General features: G+C 34.6%; 1 protein-coding gene across 1 annotated transcript; it reads right to left on the reverse strand.

Moving 5' to 3' along the window:
- Positions 1-3,165: 3,165 nt before the first annotated feature.
- On the reverse strand, positions 3,166-5,141 carry LOC133334626 (LETM1 domain-containing protein 1; the record flags this gene model as incomplete). Its single annotated transcript, XM_061542940.1, has 3 exons — positions 3,166-3,543; positions 4,285-4,573; positions 4,645-5,141. Coding segments are annotated over 3 exons (1,164 nt in total), but the record flags the coding sequence as incomplete, so codon positions are not given.
- Positions 5,142-10,924: the final 5,783 nt, after the last annotated feature.

Here is a 10,924-nt window from a genome sequence, read left to right on the forward strand (position 1 = left end):
TTAGGAAAATTCTCAAACTTTTGTGTTCTCTATATACAATAGTTTGAGAATATAAAAATAATCCCTGTTGTAGTTGTTATATTTATTATTTTTTGCACCATCATATAATCCAAAAAATAGGGATAAAACATTCTAATTTTCGTTGAAATATCTTAGCTAAACCCATTTTTATACCCTTCACCAAACTGGTACAGGGTATTCAGTTTTTGTGCATATGTTTGTAACAGGCAAAAGGAATCGAGATTGACCCATGGTTTCTTTTGAGAATAGGCATAGAATCACTTTCTGAGTTGATTTATGCATGTCCGTCCGTCCATGTATTTTTGTGAGCAAAGTAAAGGTCGCATTTATGATCCGTTTTGGATGAAATTTGGCACAGCTCATTTATTTGGCCCAAGGATGGACCCTATTGAAATTGGGAAAAATCGGTTCAGATTTAAATATAGCAGTATATATGTGTATGTCCGTCTGCCCAATATAATTTGAAACACTTGGCACAGTAATTTTCTCACGAAATTTTGCATGTAGAACGATTCCTGGCCAAAGAAGATCGCTATTGTTATACCCTCAGCCTTTATGCTAATGAGTGTATATACATTTTGATACGGTGAAAAAGTGCATCATCGAAATATTGGTTTTAGACCCATGTTTCTTTGGACCAAATCAGTTTCAGAAAATTTGGAGTCGATTTAGTCCGTCCATCCGTGCGTTGTCCGTCTGTATGTCTGGCTGGTGCAAACGGACTATCCGATGTTAATGAAACTTTATACAATCTATTATCTTTACTAAGCCTAGATCATGTAGGAAGATGGGACCCATTGGTCAACTCCTTCAAGTACCTCGACCACAAATGGTCAAAATTTTTACATCCAATATCAGGCCAATGAAAGGCCAGATGTGAACAAACTTTGCACAACCTATTATCTTTACCAAGTCTAGATCAAGTAGGAAAATGGGACCCATTGGTCCACTCCTTCTGGTACCTCCCCTACAGGGGGTCAACATTTTCAATATTAGCAAATCCAATATCAGTTGAATGGACATTCCGTTCCATTTGTACAACCCATTATCTTTACAAAGTCTAGATTAAGTCCAAAGATGGAACCCAGTAGTCCACTCCTTCTGGTACCTCCCTCCCAAATGGTCAATTATTTATAAAATTTTATCAACATTAAATCCGAAACCTTTTTGATAAAAACATATTTCTTATACATAATAAGGTAATCATAAAATCTGCGTCTAATTCCGAAGACCTCTGGGGGTATATATCTGTCGGCAACACCGACTGACACGTTTTTACTTGTTTTTGGTAATGATTTTGTTAATATTTTGCAGAGGAAGTAAACAAGTTTATTTTTTGTTTTTTTTCCACAATTTGGTCAAAGAATAAGCATGACTGTGAAGATCGATCATAAATTTATTCCTGAAGGATATAGACGGAGAAGTTCATGGTATATGCAAGAGGAGTGGTTGACCTTTAAATTGATACCAATTATAGGTAGATCCTTGTAAATACTTATAGGGATCTACATATTTTGATACTATTTAGTATTAGCATTACCACACTAGAGGGCGTGAATTAGTTTGTTTCGGGAAATCCTAAGGAAATTGAAAGAAAAGTTTGTGAATCCAATAAATGCATTTGGGGAGTGCTTTTACTTGCCAAAATTCGGTTATTTATTAATCAAGAGTCGCGAGTGAATGTATTCGATCAAGATTTAACAAAAGAAAATCCTCCCTTTTAGTTTCATTATGTGTAATAAAGCTTAAAGATTTTCCGCGGGAACTTTTAAAGATAGATTTATTATCCCGTTGAGTTGTTTAACCCTTCACATATTCAATAATTACAAAGTATATAATCGAGTGTCCCTTTCCTTTGTATGAAATTTTATCTTCGAGTAGATTCTTAGTTGCAGTCAAAATTTTTGTTTGGGTTTCTGTGAATAATTACTACTTTTACTAGTATTGCTTGTCAAGTTAGTGAAATGTACATGTATTATTCTTGGCCCGCAATTGTTATCGTGATTGTTAAGATGTTCTTGTTTTATTTTATAGTCGACGATTTTCGCATTATTGTTTATTATAAGTGTAATTATGAGATTTTGTGGACTATGATAATTTCTTAAATGTGTATGTCGTGCGGACTTTGACAATTAATGTTAATAAATATATTTTTTTGTAATTGTCGAAGTGAAAAAATGTTACAAATTTAACATAAATCTGTTAAACCTTTGCCCCTGTTATTGGCCTGTCGAAATAAGGAGTTTGTTTTCTACGAATTACAAATGTCGTGTTTTATTAAGTGAATTATTTTACAGCTCTTAAATTATTTCAGGCCTCTTCAAATTATTTCAGCGATCTCAATATGGTAAGTTACAAATTGTTTTTATGCAAATTTAACATTTTTCTGTTAAAAATCTTTACCCCTGTTATTTTTTTTGTCTAAATAATAATGGAGTAATTGTGTACAAAACAAGAAACAAATTTTACAAATGTCAAATTTTTTATTAATTTGAATTATTTTACAACAATATTTTCAGAAAAAATGTAAAATTATTAAAAGTAAATAGATAGGCCTATTCAGGAGAAAGAGAAAATTTTTTATTTCATGCGATTCAATATGGTATGTTACATATTCATGTTTCTATGCTTTTGAATTTGGCGTTCTTTATTTGAAAATCACTTATGCTTAGGATTACCACAAAAATATTCTTCTAATCAACAATTACAGTTTTCTATTAAAATATTTAAAAATCGACTGCTTATTTGATATATTTTTAAAATGCGCCCTTACAACAATAATCTACTCATTTTTACTATTTTCTCCGATATCAAAAAGGAAAAATGGATATCTTAGTAAAAATTTGTAGATTCTTCAGTTTTCATTTCTAAATGTCTTCATCTTGTGGACAATAAACAATATAAAAACAACGGTAATATTTTTGGTATTATTTAACAGCAGTTTTTATTTTTTTCTTTCTTTCTCAGGACTTCAATAAAACTTAAAAAAAGTAAAATAAACCAAAATAATAAAAGGAACTATTAAAAATAACATAACAGACCAGCTTTTTTATTTTTTTCTTTTTAGTATACTTGACTATCTAAAGAGAGTACAGTGTGATAATCGTCTCGTCTTTGCAATGCCACTCTTCTTTGTCTTATCTATTATTCACTGTTTGTTGTTGTGGTCGATTGACTTTGTTTCTTTGTATCCTTATGACCATATAATAGTTGCCAATTATTCGGATGATTATAGGCCATTAAAATGGGCAAATGCAAATACAGGGTTAAATGTTCAACTCGTATTTCTTTGGAGATCTTGATCCAATCACGCAGCCACGAAATCATGTCATCATTGCTCATATTTATAGGATTTAGACCACGAATATAGCAGGCATTGCGCAGGGCTTCCAATGGCATATTGTGAACACCGCCTTCTTGACATATTGCCAAATCCATGTAATGTATAAAGAAGGCGTGTTCATATAAACTGTGACGCTTGAACCAGCCACGTGGGATGCCATGCATTTTATTGAGCAATTTCTGGAAGATGAAGAGAGAGAGAGAGAGAGAGAGTATAAAAGTATTTTAATATAAATAATTTTTAAATATGTTGTTTAAAAATTGTAGTACAGTCGAAATCGTTTATAAGGACATTTTAACGACATATCGATTGTAATATCGATATACTACTAAATCCCGCAAACATTTCGGCACCTTGACTGTCGTTATAAACGATCTCAACTTTATTTGTTATTGCCCTTACGAGCATCAACTGTGATGGTAATAGACTAATAAACTTCGCAGTGATTCATTTTACGAATCAAAATATATCACACTTTGTGGGACTCTGGAAATAAGTCTATTATTAGACAAAGTGAAGAATTTGGCATTGACGGGCTCCCCCCTGCGTACGTCCCTGGTTTAGACGTCAATCGTAAGTGAAATTCCGAAAAAAAATAAACTTAGAAGATTGAAACTGTGAGTTTCTGAGCTGGTGTGACTTTTCATGAACAGTTCAATATCTGTTTTGCAGTCCAGTACGAGTCCTATCTCATTTATTATACCCCATTGAAGAATATTCAAATAGCAATAATAATGCAAAAGAACCGTAAGAGGTCGCTGCCTGAAAATAACTTGGCAGTTGAGTAGTTGCAACGTATCACGTAGATCTAGTTCACATGCTGGGCATATGTTAGGTATCGTACCATCCTGATCTACTCTACACGTGTTTGTATGGGCTGCCGCTTGTTTAGGAGAAGGGTTGTTTTCAAATTTACTTACGATATGTTTTCCTGGCAGCGATATTAAATTAAAAGGTGAATCTGCAAAAATATCTTTAATGTCTAAGATTTGCTCTACACTGGGATGTGTGCCACTTCCCAACTGACCCAAGACCTGAGCAAATTGTTCATGTTTGGGATGATTTTTGGTGGTCTTCAATTTGGCCTGTAAGCATCGCAATACCGGACGGTTGTATGTCAAACGTTCTAAGAAATAATATTGCTTGAATTCGGATTTCTGCTGCAGGGTCCAAAAGTGTGAGGTTAAGAATGTACGGGGATACATGACACTAAATGAGAAGAAAAAAAAAATAGAAACTTGAAGATCCATTTTGTTTGCTTTCATAGGATTACAACTTACACTAATGGAAACACAGCATAGCCGACCATGGGCAGCGATGACAATATCAAAGCCGGTGCCACTTTTATCATATCCCTTGGCATTTGCATATACAATTCCAATTCTTGGCGGTTTAAACTTTTCAGACCCTTTGGAGAAGCGTTAACGATACGTGCAATTTTCAAAAATCGTTTCATGTCAGCAAAGAACAACTTTACACCATCAAAGAAAACCCGATACACTTTCATGGCCGAGGGAAAATTCTTTTCCAAAACTTTGTCATAATTTTTGACATAGTCAAAGAAACGGGTAAACATATATCCTCGTACATTTTCACGCACCTGTTGCGGTGATAGTTTAGCTTTGGCTATGACTGCTTGTTTTGCAGCATCTTTAATGGGTGCAGCAGCCTGTTGCAATTTACTAATATTTTCCGCTAGCGGGGTAGTGGTGGATGGTTTCCCACTTTTCTGTGCCGTGTCGAATGCATCTTTGAGTGGAGAATCCTTCTTCTCGTCAGTTTTGTTTGCCTCAAATTCAGTGCTTTTTGGTGGAACGGGTGTTGTGGAGGGGGATTTTTTCGTTGCAGGATCGCTAAAAATAAAATGATCGATTATTAATATTGAGGTGTTGTTGTGAAATCATCATCGCATATATTTTTTCAGCAATGCATATACATAGGTACATACTTTCATATAGTATATTTATGCAAATTAGTGTCTTAATTATTTGACCAATTGTTACTTTTTACATGGCAATTTACACCACTTTTACTACAACTCACCTTGAAGTTACGTAGTGTCGTCGCAGTAATGCGTTTGCGGTGTTACCTAAACAGCTGTGTTTGTGGAATATCGATGCCGAAGATTCCTGACAAACACCGCTTGCAACGACGACCGGAAGCCGAGTCAAACGCAGTGCCAAACTCATCCTTGCAGACGTGCCCACCAACGTCTACTCCAACCTCGTGAAAATGTATAGGACCAAGTAATTGGACCTTTAATCGCCACGCCACTTTTCCGTATTGTCGTCAAATGTTGCCCTTTCGCCACAGTCGTCGTTGTTGTAACGTTGCACAAACCAAGCAGACAATTCACTTTGCGGTGAAAATTTAATCCTCGAATACGCAATAAACAACTGAGCAGTTCTTCTTCTTCTTCTATTTCTGACATACATATGTTTTCGGTTGTCAAATTCACCTGCGTCAAGTTAGCTATGTTGCTAACAATCGATAACATTCTTATCGAAAGTACAAGGTAACACAATAAGCACAAATTGTGTATATTTACATCAATGTGCTGAAATAAAAGATAGCATAGAATATAAAAAAATGAATTAAATAATAAAAAATGAATGAAAGTCGTCCTTAAATTTAAAATTAATAATTTAGTTTGGTGGCCTCCATCACAGATTCCTTTATTTTGTCATAGTAACAACAGTTATAATAATGAAATATTTGGCCTGTTCCCGTACTGCTAGAATCTATTACTTTTTACTACGATAACACTTTTTTCTTTATGATATCGAACAAAATAGTAAAAACTAGTACATTCTTGCAGTACGGGAACAGACCAATTATTAGTTCGTATGTAACTAAGATTCGAGATCGAGCTTTTGGTATAGGCTTCGTTTATGTATTGAAGTTTCCAGATCCTGTTTTCTCTTGAGAGGTAGTTAGATCCGAATGTGTCATGTGTTGTTTCACCCTGTAGTTACAATAGAAACGATTTTATCGAAAGTTGGCAACGTAGCTAATTTCCGGCCGTTAACAAATTAAATTTGCATTTGGACATAAACTTAAGCGCGTCAAAGGCCTGTTATGCGCTCTAAACGGAAGCTCTAATTTATTAAATATTTACCCTAATTACGGGGATATATTTTATCCTCATGAACTTTTCTGGTTACCAGATGATATAATTTTTATGAAAAAAATATGTATAGCAAATTTGTTATTCAAGGATTGTATAAAATATCTCCATCAACAAAATGTAGGTTTCCAACTTCAGCTGCACATTCCCAGCTGGGAAGAAGATTATTGTATTGTATTTTTATTCGTTCTTCCGATATTTGTATATTAAGTTTGGGCTCATCCGCAAAAAGCTCTTTTGCCGAAATTATTTTCCTTATAGTACGTTTTCATTATCCTGGATTTAGTAAACTCAGGGGGTAAGCCTGTTGTACGCCACTTACAGAAGGATAGATGCGGATTTGACGACGTAGAAATCAACTGTGTCTTCTTGAGAACTTAAAATTGATTAAATTTCGTTGCGCCAGTTACTTTGTAACTGAATAGTCCGTCGTTGGAACACTTCGATTCATTATTTTCACTTTCCGTGCATAACTAGTACGATTTTTTAGTTGTTCATCTGAAAGTTTATTTCATTTCCTACCCATATCCTGATTATTTTTCATTGTAAAAGTTTCACGGAATTTCATATATTTTGATAACACAGCCCTCAACAATAAACAGGGCGAGCACAGATATACAATTTTGTTCACATATCCTGTTAATTGCAACAATAACATAGGGTTGACATCTGTTCGAATTCCGATTTATTAGCATTGCAATGAAAACAGCGCCATCTAGCTTTTAATTTTGCGTGTTCCGTTTTTGTTTTTCATATAAAAAATAAATTTTATATATTTTTGGATTTTTCCATTACATACCTTGAATTATTAACAATTTTTTTGGTGTATTAGGGGTGCACGAACACGAGCTGGTTACATGATGGGATTAACTCAAACCACTTAGGAGATTTTTGGACCCCGTTTTTTGAAACCACCAGTTGTTGCTAATTTTTTAGTATTATATATCCTGAAATTGACACACATAACATGCCATTTAGTGGCGGAAGCTATAAAAGCTCTCAATCAAACAACTGTCTAATGTCATAAACAAATTTTCTGTATTATAGTGTTTAATTCCAGACCTTTCTTCACCCCCCACCTCCATCTCCGTCAATTACTGTACATATTCCCGTTGTTTTCTTTTTTCAGGAACGGCCATTAGCTGCACTGTTATCCCCTTTAATGGGTTAAACAAAATTGCACAGCATGCGCATGTTCCATTCTCAGCATTGACATTGGGAGCACTATTAGCCCCGCGCTCGGTGTACAATGCCCGTCAACCAACAAAGGCAAGCAAACATACGTTTGCTTCGACAGTTTTTGCTCGTGTTCACCCTGTTGGGCCAAACAAACGGAACACTGCCAACAGTTTAGCTCCAGACATATGCCATTAACAAACGTAGTCGCAGCTTCACTCGCGTTCCGTGTAGTTAATATTGTTTTTTTTCTCCAATTGGTTACAAAAGTTACACAGAAAATAATGCTTCTATTCAATGTTTTTCTGTAACAAAAAAAAAAAAAAATTAAAATTAAAATAACGAAAAATTGAAAGGAAAAGCGAAAAAAGTGACACAGGAAAGAATAAAATTGTTGTAAATTGTGCGGGAAAATTATGAAAAAAAAAATGTGAGTGATTTGTTGTAGTGGCATCCACAAAATCGAATGGTTATGGCTCTACCAATGACAAAGTTTTCAGTGTGGTAAACGGGCGCTTTGGCCAAAACCAACAATAACAGCAATCACAACAACGTATCCTTAACAGAGACCATCAATGATTTTGCTGTTGAGGTTCACAATGAAAATGCAGATGATGATGATGGCCATCAAAATACGCAACGCGAGTAACGATGAAAATCCTGTCGTCGTCTTTGGAGTGAAAATGTGTTAGAATGCCGTTTGGAATAACAAAAAGTGTGTATTATTTTATTTCTTCTAAATAATGATTTGTATGTACATATGTAATACTGAATCATAATTTACCATTCTTTAACCTTTGTTGTTATTTTTTCTGCTATTATCAAAGCAAAGAAATACCACAGAAAGAAACACACACAAACACAACTTGGAAATATCAAAGAACACAAAATTCCAACACAAAAAAAGTGTTAAGGCAAAATGCGAAAACAAGAAGAAACAAGAAAAAAATATAAATTAGAAAAACATGTCGTGAAACCTTGAAAATTGTGCAAAAAAATGCGATATACCTTTTTTACACATCTAAACAAACAAACATACATACATGTTTACATACACGGAAATATTCGTACGTACGTATATATATAGGAGATTTTTGCAACAAATATGTGTGTATAATTTACAAGAAGAGTTTATATGAGTATATACATATAAAATACACGGCTAAAATCAAACAAACCCCAACATGGATGCTGTTGACGATGATAATGGCTGTGGAAAAACTTACACACAAATGGTGTTACTTAAACCTATTTAAAAGAAAGCAAGAACAACAACAACTACATCAACGCTAATAATGCCAACGAGAGCGAGAGTAGCAGCAGCCCTCCAAAGTGCATTCAGTGCATATTGTCACCAACCATAGTTAGTTGATGCTGTTGTTGTTGCTGTTACTTTGTCATTCCATCCCATTCACAGCTACTCTCTAAGAGATGTATGACATTACACACCACGTATGTGTGGTGTTGGTTGGCATGACTGGCATGCCGATGGTGCTGCTACTGTTGTTACTGTGTTTGCTGTTGTTTGTTGTGTGCATACTTTGTGAACAACACAGTAATTTCCCCCCAAAAAAAGTAAAAAACGAAAACAAAACATACTCTCAAATGTACACGGATGCCGACAACCAACACACTGACATAGTAGTAGTAGTTGTACACGCCCACCCACACGCATACACACATAGGTGTATTGTTGTTCCTTATTTGTTGTTGAAGGGTTTTTTTGTTGGTGTTTTAGCAGAGAATTCTTCAAGTTCATCTAGACTAATTTATAAAAGTGTGCAATGTTACACATCAGAAGGCATGCATAGCACTCACACATACACACACTTATTCGCATGCACACATGCCATGCAATTACCAAAAAGAATGCAAACCAAAAAAATAGGATCAAAGTTATGTGCCTTTGCATAAACATCTCAGCGTGCTAGGTAAGCAGGCATATCGCATGACCGATTACATTGAAGCCATAACAACAACAAGAAATGCAAAAAAGTGGTATGCGTTTTATTTGGTTGTTATTAACCTTGACAGGAACTTGAAAAGTGACGTCGCATCAATGTGTGCAACAAAAGAAATCAATCATTTTCAGGGTTAACAAAAACAATAAAATGTTATGTGGTGGTTACACCTTTGTAACTCCTGGTTCAAAAAGAGGTGTTATTTTTGTATTTGAAGAAAAAGATAAATTCTTTTTTTAAATAAAAAAGGAATATGTCTAACTAACGAAAAATCGCGGCTGTAAAATAATAAAAAAATAAAATAGCAATTTTGAGTGAGGAGGTCAAATATTGTTAAATTTTCTGTTCCACGAAAATTTTTTTTATTAAAAAAACTAATATGGGGGGAAGAATTTGATTTTTCCATAGAGTCTTGGGAAAAAAGTCTTGATGAGAAGGAGAGAAAGAGGAGGTACAGGCGGTTTAATCGAGATGCCCAGAAGTTAAACGCCACATGTACATATATATCGGAAAAAGTACCATTCCGGCCAATAGTTTTACTAAAGGAATGGATAAATATTAATAAACACAAGTGGGAAGAACTGAGAAAACTGACATCCGAGATTAATGATGAAGAAATAAATTCAGAACTGAAGCAGGTTACTCGGATGTGTCAAACCATTGTAAAAGAAGTGGGTATCAAGTGGGATTATCTGGAATTCAATCGTCCGATCTACGCCAAAAACTCTAGAATATACAAACTACAAATTGTTTGCTAGTTGCTTGTCTATGTTCGCAATATACTAAATATAAAATTACAGACACACACTTTGGAACTGGGACCTCAACATATTGATTGCAAAAAATACAGTCTATACTTTCGCAGAGAATAAGAATTTTATCCACATGGCATTCACGAACCAGAATGCCAAATTACAGCCACTTCGATGCAAAAATTCGAGTTAAAACATAAAAAGACAGATCAAATCAAATCTAATGAATCCCGTGTTCAAAATACTTTGAACAGAATTTTATGTTACAGAAGATTTGATCATTGGGGTGTTTTAAGATAAGAGTCTTAAATTCCACATGCAACGCTGATACGACTGGTGTTGAGATTTTATGACTCCTCCTCTACAGATCAAATTCTATTATAAGAACAAAAAGTTTACGGATAAGTATTTTGTGTTTGAAATTAGCCTTAGCAAGAGTAGTTTACCTAAGGATAAATAATTTACAATAAAATCAGTGCTTCGCCTCACAACCACTCAACAAGAATGGTCGGGAGCACCGTGTCTCATTTATTTAGAGTACAGG

This window comes from Musca vetustissima, unplaced genomic scaffold (genome assembly GCF_032173495.1).
Source record: "Musca vetustissima isolate MV318-11 ecotype Yass unplaced genomic scaffold, APGP_CSIRO_Mvet_v1 utg2180, whole genome shotgun sequence".
NCBI classification, from domain to species: domain Eukaryota; kingdom Metazoa; phylum Arthropoda; class Insecta; order Diptera; family Muscidae; genus Musca; species Musca vetustissima.